General features: G+C 43.8%; 1 protein-coding gene across 2 annotated transcripts; it reads left to right on the forward strand.

The window, feature by feature from the left end:
* The first annotated feature begins 2,588 nt into the window (after positions 1-2,588).
* On the forward strand, positions 2,589-24,868 carry NARS1 (asparaginyl-tRNA synthetase 1). Of its 2 annotated transcripts, none has more exons than XM_032152198.2 (14): positions 2,589-2,743; positions 3,789-3,871; positions 8,089-8,247; positions 8,334-8,423; positions 10,746-10,824; positions 12,722-12,792; positions 14,984-15,070; positions 17,961-18,182; positions 18,294-18,493; positions 18,876-19,011; positions 19,639-19,752; positions 22,643-22,774; positions 23,100-23,231; positions 23,797-24,868. In XM_032152198.2, exons 1-14 carry the CDS (start codon positions 2,734-2,736, stop codon positions 23,926-23,928), a joined length of 1,647 nt encoding a protein of 548 aa, XP_032008089.1. In that variant the 5' UTR covers positions 2,589-2,733; the 3' UTR covers positions 23,929-24,868. The 2 variants fall into 2 exon arrangements, with proteins under 2 accessions (XP_032008089.1, XP_032008091.1); XM_032152200.2 differs by having other exon boundaries at positions 3,792-3,871.
* The last annotated feature ends 1,737 nt before the right edge of the window (positions 24,869-26,605 follow it).

Raw genomic sequence — 26,605 nt, forward strand, 5'->3', positions numbered from 1 at the left:
GCTTGTGAGTGAGCCTGGAGGCAGATCCCCACCCACCCAAGCCTTCAGATGACTGCAGACCCTGCCCTCAGCATGATTCATGAGAGACCTGAGCCAGGACCTCCAGCTAACCCACTACCTTATTCCTGACCATCAGAAACTGTGCAAGGTAGGGCCTGGCGTGGTGGCTCAGGCCTGTAAACCCAGCATTTTGGGAGGCCGAGGCAGGCGGATCACTTGAGGTCAGGAGTTCAAGACCAGCCTGGCCAACATAGTGAAACCTCATGTCTACTCAAAATACAAAAATTAGCTGGGCATAGTGGCACACGCCTGTAATCCCAGCTCCTCGGGGGCTGAGGCAGGAGAATCTCTTGAATCCGGTAGGCGGAGGTTGCAGTGAGCTGAGATCGCGCCACTGCACTCCAGCCTGGGCGACAGAACTGAGACCGTCTCAAAAAACTGCTAAGGTAATAAATGTTCGGGGTTTTAAGCTGCTAAGTTTTGGGAAAATTTACTTTGCAGCAATTGATACTAATCCATGAGCCAACAGAAAACATTCAGCAAAGAGGAAAAGGGGAAGTTCATAAAATTGGGTGAAATATTCCTTAGGAATAGTATTTGGTACTTTTTTTTTTTTTTTGAGATGGAGTCTCACTCTGTTACCCAGGCTGGAGTGCAGTGGCACGATCTCAGCTCACTGCAACCTCCGCCTCCCGGGCTCAAGTGATTTTCTTGCCTCAGCCTCCCGAGTAACCGGGATTACTGGCACGTGCCACCACACCCGGCTAATTTTTGTATTTTGAGTAGGCATGGGGTTTCACCATGTTGGCCAGACTGGTCTCCAACTCCTGACCTCAAGTGATCCACCCGCCTTGGCCTCCCAAAGTGCTGGGATTGATTACAAGCGTGAGCCACTGTGCCCAGACTTGGTTCATATTCTTGATGGGCCCTGAACCTATATATAGAGTTATTTTTTTGAGGACCTCTCATAAAAAAAGGGTTTTCTTTTGCTTCAGGGGCAAACTCTGGTATTCCACTAAATTGAGAATAATGGGCTGGGCGTGGTGGCTCACGCCTGTAAGACCAGCACTTTTGGAGGCTGAGGCAGGAGGATCACTTGATCCCAGAAGTTGGAGACCAGCCTGGGCGACACAGGGAGACCCCTCCCCCATCTCCATAAAAATAAAATGAAAATAAGCCGGGCGTGGTGGCATGCACCTATAGTCCCAGCTACTTGGGAGGCTTAAGTGGGAGGCTCACTTGAGCCCAGGAGTTCGAGGCTGCAGTGAGCTATGATAGCACCACTGCACTCCAGCCTGAGCAACACAGAAGACCCAGTCTCCAAAAAAAAAAAAAAAAAGCCCACCAAAAAAGTAAAAAAAAGTTGAAAATGATGACAGACCCTTTATTAGCACCTCTTACATGCCCGGGCAGTGAATTTATATCATCTTTCACAAATAGAAAAACTGAAGCTCATTCAGATTAGATAATTTATCTGAAGACGCAGATAAACCCCTCTCAGCGCCTGACTCTCCGTGCAATCGGGATGTTTGGCAGCGGGGCAGGGGAAGGGCCCGGAGCCACCGCCATCGCAGCCTGGGGGAACGACGGACTCGGGGAAGCCCAGCCTGGCCCTTCAAGTCCCGGGCCCAGCAAGGGCCAGGAGCCTCCCTCCCTCCCTCCCTGCAATTAGTCCCCAAACTCGCTGAATGAAGCTCATTCAGTTTAGGTAATTTATCTGAAGACACATGGTTAGTAAAAGGCAGAACCCAGGTTTGTATTCAGAAGCCCACGTTCTTTCCACCACATTATTATGGCCTTCCTAACAGTAATCCTTATAATTTTAAATCAACATACACCATAGCTCCTGTCCTGAACACCGAGGGACGTTGGCTCACGGAGGTTAGAAAGTTAACGCATTGGCCGGGCGCAATGGCTCACGCCTGTAATCCCAGCACTTTGGGAGACCGAGGTGGGCGGATCACAAGGTCAGGAGTTCGAGACCAGCCTGACTAACATGGTGAAACCCCGTCTTTACTAAAAATACAAAACTTAGCTGGGCATGGTGGCACGGGCCTGTAATCCCAGCTACTCGGGAGGCTGAGGCAGAAGAATCGCTTGAACCCGGGAGGTGGAGGTTGCGGTGAGCCGAGATCACGCCACTGCACTCCAGCCTGGGTGACAGAGCGAGACTCCGTCTCAAAAAAAAGAAGAAAGTTAACGCATCCCGCTGCGTCCCCTCCACCGCCACGCACCCGGTCTCGCAGCTGGCGCGGTGTTTGCTGGTGACATGAACTCAACCAGCCTCCAGCATCCGGGGATCGGGGAGACATCCTTGGTCCGGTTTGCAAGAGGACCCGCACGCCTCCAGCTGGGGCAGAATTGGAAGATTCAGAAAGGAAAGTTGGGGAGGCGGGGAAGGAAGGGTGCAAAAGTGACACCGTGCCAGGGTCTCCAGGGCCACGGAGCTAGGGGACAGGCGGCGCCACCTGAGCTGCACAAACGCGTGGGGCGGGGCGTCTCCGGATCCGGAAGTTGCCTCTGCCCTTACCAAAGATGGTGGCCCCGGCGCCGCTCGCCCACCTCTCGTAACCAATGGAAGCGCGGCTCTCGGCCGATTCACACGGGCGCCCTCTGATCTACGCTCTCTGATGCAACGCCGGAGTCGCGGAAGCCGCCGGTGCACGTTGGGGTGATAAGACGGTGGCGGTGTTGCAGTCTCTGTCCTTGGAGGTGACCAGGGCCACTGCAGGCATGGTGCTAGGTGGGTGAGACTCAGTGTGTGGCGCGGTGTTCCCTGCCTGGGGCAGGAACTCTGCTCCCGCCGGGCTCTGGCCCTTTCCTCAGTGCTTACCAGAGTGGGCGCCCCGCGAATGTTTGGGGACCGATTGCAGGGGGGGAGGGAGGGAGGGTCCTGGCTCTTGCTGGGCCCGGGACTCGAAGGGCCAGGCCGGGCTGCCCCGAGTCCGTCGTTCCCCCGGGCTGCGATGGCGGTGGCTCCGGGCCCTTCCCCTGCCCCGCTGCGAAACCTCCCGATTGCGCTGAGACTCAGGCGCTGGGAGGGGTTCAGACACAGGGTAGCCCCTACTCCTGCAGTTCTTCGAAGTGATCGTCAGGAAGGGACTTTAGGATTCTAGTTGTTTTTCTCCCAGCCTCATTTTTTTATTGAGATTTCCGGGGAGACCATATTGTGCAGTAGAAAAAAAAAAAAACCTGGATGGATGTCACTGTTCAGACCTACTAGTTGTAAGGCCTTCTGAAATTGTCCAACCTCACAGCTTCTGTTTCCTTTAAAGACCAGAGGCAGCTGGTGTTTATTTGCCATCTCTACAAAAACTGGCACTGGGATGTCTGATTTGTATGTGTTATTTTATTTCATCCTCAGTACAGCCTTTCAAGATGGGGATTGTTTTTCTTATTTTATAGATAAAGAAATAAGCTCAGAAAGGGTAAGTAAATTCTCCAGAGTCACTCTGCCTTTTAAGGTACAAAATCCAAGATTGCAGCGTATGTCTGACCAACTTCAAAGCCCTTGTTTTATTATTGGGTGCCCAAGTAGATAGAATAAACATCACAAATTGAAATGATCAGAGTTCATTTTGAAAACCTGGATTGTTAACGAATGTTTTTATGAGATGGATGTTATTGAAATGGAGTGGGGAAATAACTAGGATATTAATTTCTTATGGACCTCAGTAATTTTTACTAATCGATGCTTGTTCTGTTCACAAAGGTAAGGAATGAATAAAGTAGTGAGGTGACTAATAGCTAATGGCCAGACCATAACTTACCCTCATTTTGTCAAACAGCAGAGCTGTACGTCTCTGACCGAGAGGGAAGCGATGCCACGGGAGATGGAACCAAGGAGAAACCATTTAAAACAGGTCTAAAGGTAGAGTCTCTTCTCATTAGGAAAATGAAACTGCATTTATTAATGACTTATGTCAATTAGCGTGTGACTTGTCAAGAATTTAATTTCAAACACTAGGTTCCAAAGAGAATTTTCGGAAATGGAAAAGTAAGGAATGCATACAGATATGTGACTTTAAGATTGTTCGATGATCAAAGTCTAAACTTACTTTAACATTTTGAAAAAAGGTATCTTCTTTCTTACCACATGGCATTGCTTCTTGGAATTTTTCTCTCCAATGAGTCAGATTGCTGGATTTTCAATTCTTGTAAAGATAAAAGTTACCTTTCCTCAGTTACAGTGAGCTCATGACCAGGGGGCTCCTGAGAGGGCTTTTGGTGAATTTACCACCATCCAGAGTGTGATCCTGAGATTTGACTCCAAGACCACCAAGAATGGATTCATTTGTCAGAGCTGACTCATGAGTCTGGAGCTTGAAGCTAGAATGCCAATTTATTAACATGCTATTATTTCTCAGGATCTAGAATCCTTGAACGAGTTTAGCTCATTGTCAAAGGGGTTTGTCAAGAACTTGGACTCAGGCCAGGTGCAATGGCTCATGCCTATAATCTCAACACTTTGGGAGGCCGGGGCAGGTAGATTGCTTCAGCCCAGGAGTTTGAGACCAGCTTGGGCAACTTGGTGAAATCCTATCTCTACAAAAAACATAAAAATTAGTCCAGCATGGTGGTGTGTGCCTGTGATCCCAGCTACTCCGGAGACTGAGGTGAGGATTGCTTTAGCCTGGAAGGTGGAGGTTGTAGTGAGCCATGATTGTGCCACTGCACTCTAGCCTGAGACCCTGTCTCAAAAGAAGAAGAAAAAAAGGGCTTGGAGTCACAACATGGGTGTTAGGTAGTTGATTATATCAGGGTAGAGTGTGGCCTAAGACAACCTTCTTAAAATAGACCATGGTCTTAGCTATTGAACTCATATGCTAGAATCCCTTGCCTACAACTGCCACATAAGGAAGATGGTTAAAAGTTCTTTCCTTGGATCTGGGCTTTGGTGCCTCACGTCTGTAATCCCAGCACTTTGGGAGGCTAAGGCTGGAGGATTGCTTGAGCCCAGGAGTTTGAGAAGAGCCTGGGCAACGTGATAAGACCCTCATCTCTACAAAATTTAACTTCTTAAGAATTTTTTAATAAATTTAATTTAAAAAATAAATAGAGACAGGATATTAATCCTCCCAAAGTGCTGGGATTATAGGAGTAAGCCATCACACTCGGCCAACTACAAAAAATAAAAAAATAAAAAAAATTAGCCAGGCATGGTGGTATGCACCTGTGGCCCCAGTTACTCAGGAGACTGAGATGGGGGGATTACTTGAGCCCAGGAGGTTGAGGCTGCAGTGAGCCGTGATTGCATCACTGCTCTGCGGCCTGGACGACAACAAAAAAAAAGTTTCTTCTTTCAACTGTATTAGGAAAAGCAGTGCCTTGACACTCCTTTTTCTGTGCATCCCCTTTTTTTGTTAACTGTGTTACAACATTTACAGTTACTATCAAGTCCTCCCAATCTGGGAGCATTCTCCTCTCATTTAGGTCATACCATATGGTTATACTTTGGTGTGTCATACATGGGTATTTGTTTTTAATTTAATTTAATTTTTTTTTTTTTTTCTGAGACAGGATCTTACTTTGTTGCCCAGGCCGGAATGCAGTAGCGCAGTCATGGCTCACTGCAGCTTCAACCTCCTGGGCTTAAGGGATCCTCCTACCTCAGCCTTCCAAGTAGCTCGGACCACAGGGGCATGTCACCACACACAGTTAATTTGTTTCTTATTTGTAGATACGAGATCTCATTATGTTGCCCAGGCTGGTCTTAAACTCCTGGACTTAAGCAATCCTGCTGCCTTGGCCTCCCAAAGTGCTGGGGCTACAGGCGTGAGCCACCGCTCTTGGCTGGGTTTTACTTTTTAACCACTCTTAAGGGGAAATCTTTCATTTCTGAATTGTCGGGTGCCTCGTTTTGCAGCTCCTGAAAACTGACAACACTGTGTAGATGAACATTTGCAGAATGTCACTGTTAACAAAAGTGTAGCATTGTGATTTGGGAACTGATAGTTTGGCTCTTTCAATTTCAGTGATACAAAAGGAGGGATCAGTACAGACTGTCAGGTAGTAAGTGAATTCCGAATGACCTACGTGTATTCATGGGACCTTCTCTCTTGGTTTTGCATTTTAATCAATAGCTATCTTTTTTTTTTTTTTTTTTTTTTTTTGAGACAGAGTTTTGTTCTTGTTGCCCAGGCTGGAGTGCAATGGCATGATCTCGGCTCACTGCAACCTCTGCCTTCCAGGTTCAAGCAATTCTCCCTGCCTCAGCCTCCTGAGTAGCTGGGATTATAGGCACCCGCCACCATGCCTGGCTAATTTCTTTTTTTTTTATTTTTTTATTTCTAGTAGAGATGGTGTTTCACCGTGTTGGCCAGGCTGGTCTCGAACTCTTGACCTCAGGTGATCCACTCGTCTCGGCCTCCTAAAGTGCTGGGATTACAGGCGTGTGCCACTGTGCCCGTCCCCTACATGTATTCTTACAATGTCTAGTTGTTAAAAGGATGAACTATTGAATGTTTTCTTTTTTCTTTTTTTTTCTTTTTTGAGAAGGAGTCTCGCACTGTCACCCAGGCTGGAGTGCAGTGGTACAGTCTCAGCTCACTGCAACCTCTGCCTCCCGGATTCAAGAGATTCTTCTGCCTCAGCCTCCCGAGTAGCTGGGACCACAGGCATGCGCCACCACGCCTGGCCAATTTTTGTATTTTTAGTAGAGACAGGGTTTCATCATATTGGCCAGGCTGGTCTCGAACTGCTGACCTCATGATCCACCCACCTCGGCCTCCCAAAGTGCTAGGATTATAGGCATGAGCCACCACACCCAGCCCTTGAATGTTTTCAAAAGATCCAGATTCCCTCCTTCTCTGCAGCAGTTGTAGAACTGAGAAAAAGTCGGTTTTTGCAGGCTGCAGATCTTGCAACAAGAGAATAATTCATTGCATTTCTTGTTTGATTTAATAACTTGGAAGAGATTTTGAAAGATTATTTGAGGCTTTAAAATATTCATCTTTTATGTACTTTCAACTATTTTTTACAAACCACAAACGATAAACTTTTATCAAATGATATATAACACAGCAATGCCTGATATGTCCCATTGGGGAAAAGAGGTATTCTACATGGGGGCATTTTTCAGATTAAATGAATTTAGCTTTTTGTGTTCTTTTTTTTTTGATACGGAGTCTCGCTCTGTCACCCAGGCTGGAGTGCAGTGGTGCCATCCTGGCTCACTGCAAGCTCTACTGGCGCTCGCCACCATGCCCGGCTAATTTTTTGTATTTTTAGTAGAGACAGGGTTTCACCATGTTAGCCAGGATGGTCTCGATATCCTGACCTGGTGATCCTCCCACCTTGGCCTCCCGAAATGCTGGGATTACAGGCATGAGCCACCGCACCTGGCTGCTTTTTGTGTTCTTAACCATTGTTTTGTTGAAAGTTTCAAAAATGTCTGACACTGCTTTGATTTCTCACAGAGAACTAACCTTTTAGATGTCACCTGCAGTTGACTTTTGCTGTCAGGTGTCTCTTCTGTTGTCCTTGTACCTGTGCTGGTTGCTACAGCCACTTAAGATCTGTTGCTTGTAGTCTGCTTTTCCTGGGGAACTGTATAGTGTATACCCGAACTTGCTAGAATTGTTTGTGAGAGAACCTCAGAGCTTCAGCTTTAACCAGTGTGCTTCTTTTTTTTTTTTTTTTTTTCTTGTGAGAGTGTGGCTCTCTTTGGTGGCCCGGGCTGGAGTGCCACGACCCTGCCTCACTGCAAGCTCTGCCTCCCGGGTTCACGCCATCCTCCTGCCTCAGCCTCCCGAGTAGCTGGGACTACAGGTGCCCGCCACCACGCCCGGCTAATTTTTTTGTATTTTTAGTAGAGATGGGGTTTCACCATGTTAGCCAGGATGGTCTCGATCTCCTGACTTCATCCACCTCGGCCTCCCAAAGTGCTGGGATTACAGGCGTGAGCCACCGTGCCAGCCAACCAGTGTGCTTCTTAAATGTTCAACCAGTCACTGCGCCGACATCAGCTTTTGGCTTTTCGGGTCTTTATGCTTAGATTGTTCCAGTTGCCTTATACTTGAGATGTTATTTTGATTTTAAGTATTGTACAATATTCAAGAACTGTCTTTTTTCTCCTCCCTACCCAAGGCTTTGATGACAGTAGGAAAAGAACCATTTCCTACCATTTACGTAGATTCACAAAAAGAAAATGAGAGGTGGAATGTTATTTCTAAATCACAGTTGAAGAACATTAAAAAGATGTGGCATAGGGAACAAATGAAGAGTGAATCCCGGGAAAAGAAAGAGGTGAGTCCTGACCTTGCCACCGTGAGCGTTGTTAAAGTTAGAACTCTGGAAACCATGTTAACAAACTGCTTCATCATTAAAATTAGGCAGAAGATAGTTTACGAAGAGAAAAGAACCTGGAAGACGCAAAGAAGATTACCATTAAAAACGATCCAAGTCTCCCGGAGCCAAAATGTGTAAGTTTGTTTATCTTTTGAAATACCGTGGACTTGGCTACATCAGACCATTATTTCTGTGTATGAGGGGCATGTCGCGTGGTTTGTTCCTTTACATTTTGTTTTTACTTTCCTTTTATTTATTTATTTATTTCTGAGACGGAGTCTCGCTCTGTCGCCCAGGCTGGAGTGCAGTGGTTCAATCTCGGCTTACTGCAAGCTCCGTCTCCTGGGTTCACGCCATTCTCGTGCCTCAGCCTCCCGAGTAGCTGGGACTACAGGCGCCCACCACCACGCCCGGCTAATTTTTTGTATTTTTAGTAGAGATGAGGTTTCACCGTGTTAGCCAGGATGGTCTCGATCTCCTGACCTCCTGATCTGCCTACCTCGGCCTCCCAAAGTGTTGGGATTACAGGCGTGAGCCACTGCGCCCGGCCTACTTTCCTTTTATTTTTTATTTATTTATTTCTTTTTTTTTTTTTTTGAGACGGAGTCTCGCTCTGTCGCCCAGGCTGGAGTGCAGTGGCACAATCTCGGCTCACTGCAAGCTCCGCCTCCCGGGTTCACGCCATTCTCCTGCCTCAGCCTCTCCGAGTAGCTGGGACTACAGGCGCCCGCCACCACGCCCGGCTAATTTTTTTGTGTTTTTAGTAGAGATGGCGTTTCACCGTGGTCTCGATCTCCTGACCTCGTGATCCGCCCGCCTCAGCCTCCCAAAGTGCTGGGATTACAAGTGTGAGCCACCGCACCCGGCCTATTTTTTATTTCTTAATTTTAAAGTTTATTTTATTTATTTTGAGACAGGGTCTCGCCCTGTTGCTCAGGCTGGAGTGCAGTGGTGCGGTTTCTGCTCACTGCAACCTCTGCCTCCTGGGCTCAAGTGATCCTCCCAAGTAGGGGGGACCACAGGCATGCACCACCACACCTGGCTAACTTTTATTTATTTTTAATTTTTGTAGAAACAGTCTCCCATATTGCCCGGGCTGGTTTCAAACTCCTGGGCTTAAGGGATCCTCCCACCTCAGCCTCCAAAAGTGCTAGGAATACAGGCGTGAGCCACCATGCCTGGCCTACTTTCCTTTCAGAAGGGACACAGAGAAATAATGTTTTCGTGTTACGAGGCTAGTTCTTTAGGGGTTCATTTTATTACACAATTGAGTAAATGCATGTTGAATGAATTGTGTCCCAACTGAATGCCAGCAGATGGGGGACCCAGGCCTGGTTGCGCTTCATGATGTTGGTCAAGGGATTTAACCCTCTCTAGTGTCAGTTTGCTTATAAAATGAAGAGGTTGAAATCTATGATTTTCATGTTTTATTTAAATAGAGTAAAAGTTTGTGAATTGGGAAATTAGGTTCGCTCTTCTTCTTTCTGGCATCCAAATAGATTGCTGGACTATGAATGAAAATGGTTTGATTTCCAGTAGTTCTTATTTTATTTTATTATTTATTTATTTATGAGACAGAGTTTCACTCTTGTCACCCAGGCTGTAGTACAGTGGGGAGATCTCAGCTCACTGCAACCTCCGCCTCCCGGGTTCAAGTGATCCTCCTGCCTCAGACTCCCAAGTAGCTGGGATTACAGGTGCCCGCCACCATGCCTGGCTAATTTTTGTATTTTTAGTAGAGATGGGGTTTCACCATGTTGGCCAGACTGGTCTCAAACTCCTGACCTCAGGTGATCTGCCCACCTCGGCCTCCCAAAGTGCTGGGATTACAGGCTTGAGCCACCATACCCCGCCAGATTTCCAGTAGTTCTTATTGCCGATGAATTTTTGTATTATTTCCTTAGTGATGGAGCTGGGGTTTTTTGGCCACATTCACCAGCCCCTTCCTCTACTCATCTCCTCTCTCCTTCATCCCCCAAACAAAAGCTAGCCTTTTTAGATACCATGTTCTGGAAGGTATTGAAGAACTGTGGGGTCATGGAAAAGGCTCCATGTGGGACTGGGATTGTTGCTGTTGTGGGAAGCAAGTGCTCCACTTATAACAAATTAATTCATTTATTAATTTTATTTATTTATTTATTTATTTATTTTATTTATTAATTTTATTTATTAATTTATTTATTAATTTTATCTAGCAATATCTGAAATTCTTCTGGGTGTTTCTCATTATCAGATTTACACTAAGAAAGAAGACTTGGATTGTTTTCTTTGTTTTGTTTTAAACCACGCCAATACAGTGAAATGTGTTTGGTTCTGAGCTGCAGTAGAGGGGCTGTCTCCAATTTTGCACCATTTGTGATTTTTAACACTTTACTACCGTCTGCTTAATATTAGTGAAAAAGTTGGTGTGTATAAATGACATTATTGAACAAATGTTGTTTATTTCAATTTGACAGGTGAAGATTAGTGCATTAGAGGGATATAGAGGCCAAAGAGTAAAGGTGTTTGGCTGGGTCCACAGGCTGCGCAGGCAAGGTAAATGGCAAAGCTTTTCCTTCTTTTTAATTTTTAAATATCCCTGCTCTTAGATGAAGAAAAACATACAAAGATTTGCAGGGGCTTTTTTCTCCCCCACCTGTTTTTTTAGACAGTCTCACTTTGTTGCCCAGGCTGGAGTGCAGTGGTGCTATCTCGGCTCACTGCAACCTCCGCCTCTCAGGTTCAAGCAATTCTCCTGCCTCAGCCTCCTGAGTAGCTGGGATTACAGGTACCTGCCACCACACCTGGCTGATTTTTGTAATTTTAGTAGAGACAGTGTTTCACCATGTTGGCCCATCTGGTCTGGAACTCTTGGCCTCAGGTTATCCACCGTCTTGGCCTCCCAAAGTGCTGGGATTACAAGTATGAGCCACTGCGCCCGGCCCTCTTTTTTTTTTTGGTATGCTGGCTAGACTTGAACTCCCCCCAGCCATCCTCCTGCCTCAGCCTCCTGAGCAGCTGGGATTACAGGCACATAGCACCTCACCTGGCTTTAAAGGATAGAGTGATTTATATCTTAAATTTGTTCTTGTTTAAAATGACCATTGAAAGTATAAAAATTTTTAAATGCTGTTTTAACGGTTAGCAATTATAGTGATGAAGATGTGTCCAGTAAATATTTGTCAAATTGAGTTTTCATTATTTAGTGAAAACCAAGGGATGTGACTATAGGAAGTTTACATCTGAGTCTGAAACTTGGCCATAGTTTTGACTCTTATAAACAGTATATTTGCATTCTCCCTTGGTTCTGACATTTTGTTTTCTCTTTCCCTTTTTATTATGTATTTTATAATATATAAACATGTGACTTTTACTATTTATTATAAGGGATTAGCAAATCTTTCATCGAAAAGTAGGACAGGCCAGGTGTGTGGTGGCTCACGCCTGTAATCCCAGTACTTTGGGAGGCCAAAGCGGGTGGATCACCTGAGGTCAGGAGTTCAAGACCAGCCTGGCCAACATGGTGAAACCTCGTCTCTACTAAAAATACAAAAATTAGCCGGGTGTGGTTGTGGGCACCTGTAATCCCAGCTACTCTAGAGGCTGAGGCAGGAGAAGCACTTGAACCTGGGAGGCAGAGGTTGCAGTGAGCCGAGATCATGCCATTGCACTCTAGCCTGGGCAACAAAAGTGAAACTCCATCTGAAAAAAAAGCGGGGGTGGGGGGACAAAAATACAAATGAAATGTTTTAAGTAGATTTCAGTAATTGGACCTTTAGGACATAAGTAAGAAAAAGTGATTTTGTTCAAGAACATTTATGCATCACCTACTGAGTGCACGGTACTACCCCAGACATCGCAGGGGACTCAAGGGTAGATAAGGCATAATCCCTTAACTCATGTTGCCTTCTGTCTTGCTTTCCCCTGGTTGTGTGGATCTTGGGGATCATGTAGGATTTGAAAGTCCAATACATTGAAAATAAAATATTTTACAAATACTGAGTAGTGGTATTACCAGTGGGTACTTCAGGGGCAGGGAGCCATGTGGGAGGTCTGAACTTCAGTGTTTAACCTTGGAGTTTCCTTTAGATAAGATTAAGTCATGGCTGGGTGCAATGGCTCACACCTGTAATCTCAGCACTTTGGGAGGCTGAGGTAGGAGGATTGCTTGAGCCCAGGAGCTTGAGACTAGTCTGGGCAGCACAGTGAGACCCCTGTCACTACAAAATAATTAGCCAGGTGTGGTGGCATGTGCCTGTGGTCCCAGCTATCTGGGAGGGTAAGGTGAGAGGTTTGCTTGAGCCCAGGAGATAGAGGCTGCAGTGAGCTGTGATTATGCCACCACACTCTAGCCTAGGTGACAAAGTGAGACCCTATCTTTAAAATTATATATATATATAAAATTTGATGCCTTGAGAACAGTCTGCCTAAATTATTGTTTCTCATTTTTTAGGAAAGAATTTAATGTTTCTGGTGTTGCGAGATGGTACAGGCTATCTTCAGTGTGTCTTGGCGGATGAGTTGGTAAATATTTTCTCTTATTTATGCCTGAAAATTAGATGTTTTCAGTAGATTCCTTTATTGTTTTGTATACATTTATTTAAAACTTTTATTATGTCGACAATGAATGTCAATGAATCAAAACATCACATTGTATACCATAAACATGCAATTTTTATTTGTTTATTATACCTTAATAAGGCTAGGGGGAGAAAACTTTTGTGGAAAATTCCCAGCACATTACAAAATAGAACCATATAAAAAATCCTCAAATGCCCATCACCCCGCTTCTGTAACTACCTATATGGCTAATCCTGGTATGATATTGCCCCTCAGACAACATATCATTTTATTTAATTACACATGCTTATGCATCTCTAAGAAAAATAATGTGGCTGGGCATGGTGGCTCATGCCTGTAATCTAAACACTTTGGGAGGCTGAAGTGGGCAGATTGCTTGAGCCCAGAAGTTTGAGACCAGCCTGGCAACATGGTGAAATCCTATCTCTACAAAAAATACAAAAATTAGCCAGGTGTGGTGGTGCATATCTGTAGTCTCAGCTACTCAGGAGGCTGAGGTGGGAGGATCTCTTGAGCCAGGGAGGCAGAGGTTGCAGTGAGCCAAGATGATGCCACCACCTTCCAGCCTGGGCAACAGAGTGAAACCTTGTCTCAGAAAGAAAAAAAAAAAAAAAAAAAGACAATGTGATCACCCACTATTATCACACCCTCCACCAAATTAATACAACTACTAAATATGATCTAATATCCAGATTCTTGTTATCAGTTCGTACTGCCTTTTTATAGTTGATTGATTTGAACGAGGATTCTAACAAGATTAACATGCTGCATTTAGTGATATGACTTTATAACTCTGCTGCTCTCTTTGCATTCTCTTCTTTTGCATCCTGCCCCCCCTCCCCACCCATTACTATACATTTCTTGGGAAAACCCTGGTGGATTGTCCTGTGGAACTTCTCACATTCTGGATTTGGTTGTTTGCATCCTTGTGGTGTCCTTTAGCATGTTCTTCTAGTGTCTGTATTTTTTATAAATTGGAGGTTAGCTCTGATTAGGTTCAGTTTTTTGGCACAACTACTTCATGGGCAAAGCTGTGTTCTTTTAGTTGCATCATGTCAAGAGGCACGTAAGGTGTGGTTGTCTTTTTTTTTTTTTTTTATTTGAGACAGAGTCTCGCTCTGTCACCCATGCTGGAGTGCAGTGGCGTGATCTCAGCTTAGTGCAACCTCCGCCTCCTAGATTCAAGTGATTCTCTTGGCTCAGCCTCCCGAGTAGCTGGGACTACGGCGCGTGCCACCACACCCAGCTAATTTTTGTATTTTTAGTAGAGACAGGTTTTTGCCATGTTGGCCAGGGTGGTCTTGAACTCCTGACCTCAGGTAATCCACCTGCCTCGGCCTCCCAAAATGCTGGCATTACATGCATGAGCCACCGTGCCCAGCCGGTTGTCATTTTATGACTAGTGGGTTCAGGTGTTGGCAGCCTGACTTCTTCCTTTTAAAGTTCCCCATCAGTTTTTTCCTAATGACTTTAGTAAGAAGTGATTACAGTGTAGTTGGGGGCTCTGTATGGTTTTGTTTGTTTGTTTGTCGTTTTGAGACACAGCGTTTCTCAATAAGAGTACAGTGGCGTCATCGTAGCTCATTGCAGCCTCGACTTCCCGGGCCCAAGCAATTCTCCCACTCAGCCTCCCGAGTAGTTAGGACTATAGGCAAGAACCACCACACCCAGCTAATTTTTATTTTATTTATCTCTCCCTTTGTTGTCCAGGCTGGTCTTGAACTCCTGGGCTCCAGTGAGCCTCTCACCTCAGCCTCCCAAAGTGTTGGGATTACAGGCATGAACCACTGTGCCTAACCTGTATGTTACTTTAATAGTCTAGGTTTTTAAAAATAAATAAATAAACTGTCCAGATATTTTTAAGTGATGTGGGTCAGTGTCACTTATCCATGTATGTAAAATGTGTATTTACATGTATATGTGTATATTTACATGTATATGTGTATATATAGATAAACCTCTGTCTTCCACAAAAATAGCTGTATTTTAATATTAAGAATCAGTGGCCATCTCACTCTTTATTTTACTAGTATTTGATCAGATAACTTGTTTGTAAACAATCCCTTTAACTTTCTATATGGTAGAATTTTTAAATCAATGCGAAAACTAAATTTGAGCTTTGACCTTTTTATAGTGTCAGTGCTACAATGGAGTACTCTTGTCCACGGAGAGCAGTGTTGCAGTGTATGGAATGCTAAATCTTACCCCAAAGGGCAAGCAGGTGAGTGGATTGAGTTTCGCACTGGGTGAATGAATAGTTTATTTATTGGTTTGTTTTCCAGTGTCTTTGTTTGTACATTTGGCATATGTATTAGGGTTCTTCAGAGGGACAGAATTAGTGGATAGATGTATATATGAAAGGGAGTTTTTAAGGAGAATTGGCTCACAAGATCACAAGATGAAGTCTCACGATAGGCCATCTGCAAGCTGTGGTGCAAGGAAGCCAGTAGTGGCTGAGTCCAAGTTCAAAAGCCTCAGAAGTAGGGAAGCGGACAGGGCAGCCTTCAGTCTGTGGCCGAAGGCCCTAGAGCCCCTGTTAAAGAACTGGTGTAAGTCCAAGAGTCCAAAAGCTGAGGAACTTGGAGTCTGATGTTTGATGACAGGAAGCATCCAGCACCAGAGAAAGATGAAGGCTGGAAGACCTAGCAAGTCTGCTCTTGCACCTTCTTCCTCCTGCTTTTTCTAGCCAGGCTGGTAGCCGATTGGGTGGTGCCCACCCACATTGAGGGTGGGTCTACCTCTCCCAGACCACTGACTTAAATGTTAATCTTCTCTGGCAACACCCAGATATACCCAGAAAATACTTTGTATCCTTCATTCCAATCAAGTTGACACTTAATATTAACCATCACAGCATATAAATACAATAAATGTGAAGTACGTGTCAAATTCAGTATGCCTTTTCCAGTGAAATATGTACATTGTACAACTCAGGTGATAAAAAGAATACAATGATTTCCAGCCTTATGGAATTCCTGAATCATCCTCATGGGCTATAATGTATCCACTGTGCTGTAGATATATGAATTACTTTTCAGCCAGACGGAAATAAAAACTTAACAACCCACGGAAAAATGTTCTTTCTTATTAGAATTTGAGAGCCTGTTTTTATTGTTTTTTTTTTTTTTTTTTGAGATGGAGTTTCACTCTTGTTGCCCAGGCTGGAGTACAATGGCGCTATCTCCACTCACCGCAACCTCCGCCTCCCCAGTTCAAGCAATTCTCCTGCCTCAGCCTCCCAAGTAGCTAGGATTACAGGCATGTGCCGCCATGCCCGGCTAATTTTGTATTTTTAGTAGAGACGGGATTTCTCCATGTTGGTCAGGCTGGTCTCGAACTCCCAACCTCAGGTTATCCACCCACCTCAGCCTCCCAAAGTGCTGGGATTACAGGCGTGAGCCACCGGGCCCTGCCAAATAAAGTGATTTTTATGGCACCAAGATAATTATATGTTCCATGTATGTGGCTTTTAAAATGAATTGCTTTCTAATGAAATTATTAGGGAGAATTTGAATTTTTACTATATATATGTTTCAAAAATAAACAGCTTTTAATAAAACCTTTGCATTTAAGAAGTTAATGTGTGCCAATACGTTAATTTAAAGTAGGTGAGTAAGGCCGGGCACAGTGGCCCATGCCTGTAATCCTAGCACTTTGGGAGGCTGAGGCAGGCAAATTGCGTGAGCTCAGGGGTTTGAGACCAGCCTGGGCAACTTGGAGAAACCCTGTCTCAACTAAAAATACAAAAAATTAGCCGGGTGTGGTGGCACACCCCTATAAACCTCAGCTACTCGGGAGGCTGAGGCACGAGAATTGCTTGAACCCGGGAGGCAGAGGTTGTAGTGAGCTGAGATTGTACCACTGCACTCCAGCCTGAGCGACAGAGCAAGACGCTGTCTCAAAAAATAAATAAATAAAGAAAGTAGGTGAGTAGAAGCTAGAAAAATATACCAACATGTTAACAGTAGTTAGTAGGGACTCCAGGTTGTGGGATTACAGTTTATTTTGTAGTTTGTGCATTTCTTTTTTTTTTTTTTTTTTTTTTTTTGGATGGAGTTTTGCTCTGTCGCCCAGGCTGGAGTGCAGTGGTGCAATCTTGGCTCACTGCAACCTCCGCCTCCTGGGTTCAAGCAATTCTCCTGCCTCAGCCTCCTGAGTAGCTGGGACTATAGGCGTGCGCCACCATGCCTGGCTAATTTTTTGTATTTTTAGTAGAGATGGGGTTTCACCTTGTTGGCCAGGATGGTCTCGATCTCCTGACCTCGTGATCCACCCGCCTCAGCCTCCCGAAGTGCTGGGATTACAGGTGTGAGCCACTGCGCCCAGACACAAGTATCTTTTAAAAATAGAAATGCACAGGCTGGGCACGGTGGCTCATGCCTGTAATCCCAGCACTTTGGGAGGCCGAGGTGGACGGATCATGAGGTCAGGAGATCGAGACCAGCTTTGCCAACATGGTGAAACCCTGTCTCTACTAAATATACAAAAATTAGCCAGACGTGGTGGTGGGCGCCTGTAATCCCAGCTGCTCGGGAGGCTGAGGCAGGAGAATCACTTGAACCCAGGAGGCAGAGGTTGCTGTGAGCCAGGATTGCGTCACTGCACTTCAGCCTGGGCGACAGAGTGAGATTCCGTCTCAAAAAAAAAAAAAAAAAAAAAAAAGATATTTGTATGTATGTGAGTGTGTATTTATCTAGGAAGAATATTGATAAAAATATCAATATAAAACTAAACTTTGCGCGGTGGCTCACGCTTGTAATCCCAGCACTTTGGGAGGCCGAGGCGGGCGGATCACAAGGTCAGGAGATCGAGACCACGGTGAAACCTTGTCTCTACTAAAAATACAAAAAATTAGCCGGGCGTGGTGGCGGGCGGAGAGGCTGAGGCAGGAGAATGGCGTGAACCCGGGAGGCGGAGCTTGCAGTGAGCCAAGATCGCGCCACTGCACTCCAGACTGGGCGACAGAGCGAGAAAAAAAAAACTAAACTAAGGCTGAGAATTAGGAGGTTCTTAAAAATCTCAGCTTACCAAAACTTTGACATAACCTCAATACTGTTAATTTTTTATTTCCTTTTCCCTCTTTCTCTGGACCCCACTTTTAAAAAATGCAGGCTCCAGGTGGCCATGAGCTGAGTTGTGACTTCTGGGAACTAATTGGGTTGGCCCCTGCTGGAGGAGCTGACAACCTGATCAATGAGGAGTCTGACGTTGACGTCCAGCTCAACAACAGACACATGATGATCCGAGGAGAAAACATGTGCAAAATCCTAAAAGCACGATCCATGGTCACCAGGTGCTTTAGAGATCACTTCTTTGATAGGGGGTACTATGAAGTAAGTATGCGTTCGTCAGCTTTTGCAAACAATACATTTTTTGCCATTTTGAAACTTGAATAGTGGTGCTCACAATAGGCATTGATTTACTCCTTCTTTGCATTTGAACAGGTTACTCCTCCAACATTAGTGCAAACACAAGTAGAAGGTGGTGCCACACTCTTCAAGCTTGACTATTTTGGGGAAGAGGCGTTTTTGACTCAGTCCTCTCAGTTGTACTTGGAGACCTGCCTCCCAGCCCTGGGAGATGTTTTTTGTATTGCTCAGTCATACCGGGCAGAGCAGTCCAGAACACGAAGGCACCTGGCTGAGTATGAAGTTGTCTTTTTGTTTTATTTCTTTCTAGGTAATATCTTTAGAGAAGAAATCTTAGTGTAGGTAAATTATGTCTATGTTTAAAAAAAAAAAAACTGATATATTAAGTGGTTAATGGAAGAACATATAACAAAGTTTTGCCACCTTAGATCAGAGCTAAGTTCTCTTTTTTCACTTTGACTTGATCTTTTGTATATAAAGGAGCAAACAAGAAATTGCTACTCAGTGGAGAAGAGGGGAGTCCACAGCTAATTTGCAAAGTTGGGAATTGGTAGCATTGTTGGCATTTTATGGACAGCTTCCCAATGTTAAAAGCCTTGCTGGATAAAAAAACAGTGCAGGAGAAAAGCAGCACTGAGCTGTTGTCTCGTTCTTCAGGTACACTCACGTGGAAGCCGAGTGTCCTTTCCTGACCTTTGACGACCTCCTGAACCGGTTGGAGGACTTGGTTTGTGATGTGGTAGATCGAGTATTGAAGTCACCTGCAGGGAGCATAGTGCATGAGCTCAACCCGGTAGGTGCAGTGTTTATGGGAAGATAAAGTCACAGTCGTTTTTTGGAAGACAATGAAGTCTTCACCCTCAGTGTTTGTAGATTTGATGGCTTGGTGAGCTGAAATAAGTGACTAATTATTTTGAAGACTAGAATTTGATGTTAGTCACTGTCAATTTTATAAAGTTTTCAGTTATATAAGAGGCTCACGTTTTCCATTTTAGGAATGTCTACATAGTTTTCTAGTCTGAAGTTTTATATATATATGTATTTTTTTTTTTGAGATGGAGTCTCGCTCTGTCGCCCGGGCTGAAGTACAGTGGCGCAATCTCCACTCACTGCAACCTCTGCCTCCCAGGTTCAAGCGATTCTCCTGCCTCAGCCTCCTGAGTAGCTGGGATTACAAGAGCCCACCACCACCCCCAGCTAATTTTTGTATTTTTAGTAGAGATGGGGTTTTACCGTGTTGGCCAGGCTGGTCCCAAACTCCTGACCTCAAGTGATCTGCCCACCTCAGCCTCCCAAAATGCTGGGATTACAGGCATGAGCCACCACGCCTCACTGAAGTAATATTTTATAATAGTTTTTTAATGGAAATTTTAGTGTTAATGTTTATATATACACGTTATATTTTTCCTTTCTTCTGTAGAACTTTCAGCCCCCCAAACGGCCTTTCAAACGGATGAACTATTCAGATGCTATCGTTTGGCTAAAAGAACACAATGTAAAGAAAGAAGATGGAACTTTCTATGAATTTGGAGAAGTATGTATTCCTTTCTCTCATTGTTTCCAAGATGGGATTGGGCTCCATTCTCTTCTTCTGGTTAATGAACTAGTAACGTGGGTGACATCTGCCTGTCCTCAAATAAATGGTAACAGCAGAACCTGCTTCATGGGGTTGCCTGCAGATTTGCTGAGTTAACAGAGTCAGCCATAGGACAGTGCCTGTTCTGTACCGTCCAGTAAGTGTGAGTGAGCTTCTTTTTTTTTTTTGAGACGGAGTCTTGCTCTGTCGCCCACGGAGTGCAGTGGCATGATCTCAGATCTCGGCTCACCGCAACCTCCGCCTCCTGGATTCAGGCGATTCTCCTGCCTCAGCCTCCCGAGTAGCTGGGACTACAGGCGCCCACCACCATGCCCAGCTAATTTTTTTATTTTTAGTAGAGACAGGGTTTCACCGTGTTTGCCACGATGGTCTCAATCTCTTGACCTCGTGATCTGCCCGCCTCAGCCTCCCAAAGTGCTGGGATTATAGGCATGAGGCACTGCTCCTGGCTAAGTGTGAGTTTCTAAGCTGCCTTCATGTCTCATGCTTTGCCTCTTCCCTCTTCCTTCATTGTTCTTCCTTGGCCACAGCTTATAAGCTCTCTTTATCATTCTCTAGGCTGGTAGGAGTGCTTTAGAAGGTTGTGAAGCCTTTGAAATCACATGCAAAATGTTGGTATATAGATATATATATATATTTTTTTTTTCTGGAGAATGTATCTTGTGCTTTTAAAAAGAGGTTCATCCCCTCCCCCAAAACAGTGATTTAAAACTCCTTAATGTGGAAGGTGAGAAAGAAGATAGCTATTGGTTAAAAATGCAAAATCAAGAGAAAAGGTCTTAGAGAAGGTAGCCTAGTGCCCCAGATAAACTTAGCATTTCGGTTTTGCCTGAGAACCACTCTCCCAGCATGCACTGGGGTTGCAAATTTTCTTCATTTAGGACAGCGTCTCCATCTGTCGTCCAGGCTGGAATGCATTGGTGCGATCATAGCTTGCTACAACCTTGAAGTCCAGAGTTCAAGTGTTCCTCCTACATCAGCCTCCAAAAGTGCTGGGATTACAGGTGTGAGCCACCATGCCCAGCTAATTTTTTATTATTTGTAGAGATGGCATCTCCCTGTGTTGCCCAGACTGGTCTCAAACTCCTTGGCTCAAGCAGTCCTCCCACCCCAGCCTCCCAAAATGTTGGGATTACAGGCGTGAGCCACTGCATCTGGCTCAAGTTTCCAACACTATGCTAGGCCCTCTTTCCTGTGCATCTAACCATTACTTACATGATATTTGCACATCTAATTGTTTTACAGTTGAAATGTGTGTAGCTGCTGCTAACTAGTTTTGGGTTTTAGAAGGAATTAATAGGTGAAACAATATACTAGGTCTATGTAAAGCACTCTTGTTTTTGTGAATTCGGTTTTGTTTTTTGTTTTTTGTTTTTTTAAAGAGATAGAGGTATTGCTGTGTTGACTGGGCTGGTCTCGAACTTCTGGCCTCAAGCAATCCTCTCACCTTGGCCTCCCGAGTGTTGAGATTATAGTGTTGAGATTATAGGCATGAGCCACACTGTGCCCAGCCTATGAATTCAGTTTATGATGTATAATGACAAAATTTTGTATCGAGAACTTGAATACTTTTAGTGTACCTAATATTTAGTAAAATAGTGTAGTTGAGTGGAAAGAACACAAGCTGTGGAGTCAGAAGGCCCCCCCCAGCTGGGCTTAGCTCTCACCTCTTTTGTGCTGTGTAACTGAAGACCAGTGACCCCCTCTCAGGTTCCTTATCTCTATCTTGGAAGTAACATCTGTTTTGCAAGATTGTGGGGACTACCGGAGCTAAATGCCTAGCCAGGACAATGGCAGGGGGAGCCTGTCAGCATTTACTATACATTGCTATTGTTCCACACACATGAGGACACTCGAGTAGATACATGACCCTCAGGCTTTGGGGGGATGACATAAGACCTGTTTTCCCCTAGCTAAATCTTATGCAGAACTCCGCTGTGTAAAGCAGATACAAGCTGAGAGACTAGAGCTCTCCCACTCATCTCCTGTTAGCTCTCGGCGTCTCCGAGGACGCAAGGCCTCCAGGGCCTGGAGCTTGAAAACAGGTGTGCTAGGTGATTGCTACCTCCATTTCACTTCTTCATTAAACAAATCTGAGTCTTCTCCAGTTCTCTCAATCCATTTTTACTGAGACAAGAGTTTTCAGTTTTAACTTATGTGTTAACTTTAATTTATGTGTGGTACAGAAGGACGTTTTGAGAGGAAACTGATGAGCTTAAGTCATCATCTAACATTGTTTGGGTAACTATTCCAGGTGTGCTTACACTTACCAGTTTGACACTGGTTATTTGTCTTATGATTGTGTCTGTCATCGAAGGCATAACTGATTGATTACAACAGGAAAGAAGGGCAGATAACAGGAGAGTTTAGAGAGTGGTGTCATTAGTAATATACTCTGTGTAGATGAATGATGTTCTGGAGCATTCATGATTACCGTATGCCTTATGGGACTAAGTGGACCTCATTTGCTTCAGAGCTAGACAAAATGGGCCACTGAGAAAAATACTGAGCTGTGTCTAGTCACAGCTTGGGGCTGGCTTTTGTTTTTGTTTTTTTGATTTTCCTTCATCAAGCAGCATGGTGCTTGAGATATGCTGTAGAGGGAGACAGATCTTTTACGCTTCATTAAATAACTGAGTTTTAAGAATATGTTTATTTCTTTTTGACAGAAATTATTCTTTACACAAATGTGTATGGGTTAAGGATAGGTGTGTATTCTCTACTCTGTTGAATTGATAGGAGGAAGGACTGGTGCAGGGTGAAGGAGTGCCTTCTGTCTTGTTGCGATCCAAGTTGTAAATGTTAATGAAGTCTTGTTTAACCTCAGGATATCCCAGAAGCTCCTGAGAGACTGATGACAGACACCATTAATGAACCAATCTTGCTGTGTCGATTTCCTGTGGAGATCAAGTCCTTCTACATGCAGCGATGTCCTGAGGATTCCCGTCTTACTGAATCTGTCAGTTTCTGTTTCAAAGAGTATTAATAATTTTGCTTTTTAAGGCGGTGGGGACTGTCATCTGGAATCAGATACAGCTCATGGCAAATATTTCATTCTCTATCTAGAATGACAATATTTAAAGACGTTGGGTTTTTTCCCCCTTCCCTGATTGAGGTTGACATGCTTTGTTAAATTAGAGAAATGTAAATATTTGAATGTTATATAATCATGGTGGCTCCTTTAGCCCTCGGAGCTTAATTGTAATTTTCATTTAAACTCTAGAGCAGTGCTGTGTCTGATTGCTTGATAGTAATTGTGTATCTTCTTTCACTTATATTTAAAGGTCGACGTGTTGATGCCCAATGTGGGTGAGATTGTGGGAGGCTCAATGCGTACCTATGATAGTGAAGAAATACTGGCAGGTTATAAAAGGGAAGGGATTGACCCCACTCCCTATTACTGGTATACAGATCAGGTAAAACCAATTTTTTAAGCACTCAACATTTTTTTCACTATAATCGTTCTGTATATATTGAAATTTTTTAAAGGGGAGAATTCAGGGTAGTACTTTGGTATTTGAGCTATATTCAGTTTGCAGGTTATAATAATGTGGTGTGTGAATATTGCCAGCTTTGTCTTGGCCAAGTTGTATGTTAATTTCATTTGAAAACCTGTTTAACGGCTGGCTTATTGATTGCAACTGAGTTTTAAAAAATTGATTCTACCAGTATCTAGTACCCTTCTTCATTTTCCTCTTCTAAAGAGACATTGACTTATTTTAAAAGTTTTAAAAAATCTCTTCTTTCCAGGGTGGTACATATTCCCTGGTTGATTTTTCATACCAAATTATTTCTTTACACATGGTTCATGAAGGCATGAGATTAAGTGCTGGTATTGCAGGCACGAGCCACTGAATCTGGCCATAGTTGAATTCTTAACCACAGTGAGCTACCTCCTTTCATGGTGGAAAATTTTAACTACCTTAGATGAAAGTTTTAACTAAGTATTTATTTCTCTCTCTTTCTTTTTTTTTTAAACAGAGAAAATACGGTACATGTCCACATGGAGGATATGGCTTGGGCTTGGAACGATTCTTAACGTGGATTCTGAATAGGTATCACATCCGAGACGTATGCTTATACCCTCGATTTGTCCAGCGCTGCACGCCATAACTAATTTCTCCAGAAGCATGGAGGAAAGATTATGAAAGGAACAGGCTCTTTAAAAAAGAAAACAAAAAGCCAGAATCTCCCTTTTTTTGTTTCATTGGGGTTTTCTCTTTCTGTTTTTCTTTCTACTACCATAAAAAGTACCTGAAATCACCTGAACATCAAGTGATATTAAGGTTGTCATCTTAAGAAAAAATATCGATTATGAAGTTCGGGGAAAATACCTGGCATGAAACTGTAGTTAGGGATACATTTCAGCATTTTACTCACTTTATTCAAGTTATATGTATGTATAATTCAACACTTTTAGATTATGGTGTAAGATACTCCAGTAACTTATCTTTCTGTCCTTTTAAGTGTACCTGGAATTCTCTGATTTATTTTATTGCATCAATGAGTTAAAACAAAAATCTTGGGGGAAGAAATTGGCAATATGGTATAAAAATCTGCTCATATTAGAACACAGTATAATTCAGCAGTAGACACTAGAATCAAATGAATAGTCTTTTGTATCAGTTACTAATCTTTTCTAACTGTGCTTAGCTGCTTATAATCCTGAGGCATAGAAATTGATATGGAAGAATTTGTAAAAATAGAATTGCCTTAAAGGATTTGAAGTAAGAGCATAATTTTGGGGAGAGTTTTTTAGTGATTCACAATATCCCTCTTAGCATTAGTTTAAGGTAAAGAGGCAGATTGATGTTCCCTCTTTCCTGGTAATTCTTAAAGAAATTGTAGCTGGAATCTTAATAACAATTGTGAGTGGCTGTTTGAGTTGCCCCCACCATGTCCTTAGATCTAATCTGTGCTACCTTATTAACTCACAGCAGGCTTACTGAATGGCTTCATTTCAGATTTAGTTGATTTCTCCACCAAATGCATGTCATGTATTCTCAATAGGCCGTATTCCCAGCAGTCAATAAATGAACACCTGTAAAAACTCTTTGCTGGCTTAATTTTCTTAAAGCTGAACATCTCTTTGTCACATTCTTTCATGCTTTTGCACTTATTTTATCTTTTTTATGATTTATATATGTGAAATTAAGTACTACTAAATTTAGCAGATATTGCTAACGTTATATGGTAATGAGAGGGAATGATTTTTTAACATTAGATACGTGGGTCATGGTTAAATCTTTTTTGTACTCTTTTTTGTGTTACTGTTAGACACTTTAGATTTTATCCTGTTTTGCAATTAAGTGAAATGACAGGTCAAAATGAGGCATTTAGGCTGGGTGCGGTGGCTCACACCTGTAATCCCACCACTTTGGGAGACCGAGGCAGGCAGATCACCTGAAGTCAGGAGTTCAAGACCTGCCTGAGGAACATGGTAAAACCCCATCTCCACAAAAATACAAAAGTTAGCCAGGCATGATGGCGGGTGCCTGTAATCCCAGCTACCCAGGAGGCTGAGGCAAGAGAATCACTTGAACCTTGGAGGCAGAGGTTGCAGTGAGCCAAGATCACACCATTGCACTCCAGCCTGGGTGACAGAGCGAGACTCTGTCTCAAAAAAAAAAAAAAAAAAGGAAGAAATGACGCATTTATAATCTATTCAGCCTGCATCTTTAAATAAAAAATACTTGGAAGAATGTGAATGAGCTGTAGATGACTTAACTAAGCAATTCATTTTATCAGAATTTAAGTGAAGAGGTTAGGCTCAGTTAGCCTAAATTTTTATGGTGTAAACAGGTTGAAAGTTTTAAAATATTAAAGGAGAGCCAGGATAAGGTATGGATAAGGGAGTTAAGGTGGTGACCTCAGGCTGAGAGACTGAGCACGGTGAGCAGCAAACCTCACACGTGTGGACTTCACTCCCTTCGCTGTGTAGTTACTACCCTAATCCAGATGTCACAGATGACATCCCACGTTCCCATGGCTAGCTCACAGACACCCCTGCCCTCTCAGGACTTCCATCACGTGACCTTCTCCTCCCTGAAACTCCCTGCTTTTCATACCAAAAACCCCCTTCACCTTTGGCACTTGTGTGACCTGCTCAGTTTTGGAGACAAACAGGACAATTCAATTGCTTAAATATCAACTTGCCCTCTTAAATGTCCTTCAGCCATTTCAAGCGACCCACTTTCCCACCTTGCCATTCAGCCCCTGCCACCTTGCTGCCTCGTAACAGTTCCTAAAAATGTTGTCCTTAATACATAGAGTAGTTCAACTCTGTGAAAAGCAATCTTGGCAGCACATTGGGATCATTTGGGGACCTTAAAAGTAATGGTGTTTGGGCCTTACCCCAGACCAATTGAATCTGAATTTCAGAAATGGGACCAGGGTATTTTTTAAAAGCTCCCCAGGGGGAGCGGTCACTCCACTGCAGGGTGGGAATCTAGGCAATCTGCTGCTTTAACAGACTCTTTTTATTTTATTTTATTTATTTATTTATTTACTTATTTTTTGAGACAGGGTCTCCCTGTGTTTCCCAGGCTGGTCTCAAACTCCTGGGCTCAAGGGATCCTCCTGTCTCAGCCTCCCAAAGTGCTAGGATTACAGGCGTGAGCCACCGTGCCCAGCCTGCTTTAACAGACTTTCAGTCCATCTCATTTTAGCATCTCCTTTCATCCCTACTTCCAGTGGTACCTGTGACTGCCAGTCCTGAGCCCCCTAGTGTAATCTGGATGGTTTTTGTCTAATATGGATGGCCAGCTCCGGATTCAGTTTTCTTGGGTCT

The sequence above is a fragment of the Hylobates moloch genome, unplaced genomic scaffold (assembly GCF_009828535.3).
Source record: "Hylobates moloch isolate HMO894 unplaced genomic scaffold, HMol_V3 SCAFFOLD_5, whole genome shotgun sequence".
Taxonomy (NCBI): domain Eukaryota; kingdom Metazoa; phylum Chordata; class Mammalia; order Primates; family Hylobatidae; genus Hylobates; species Hylobates moloch.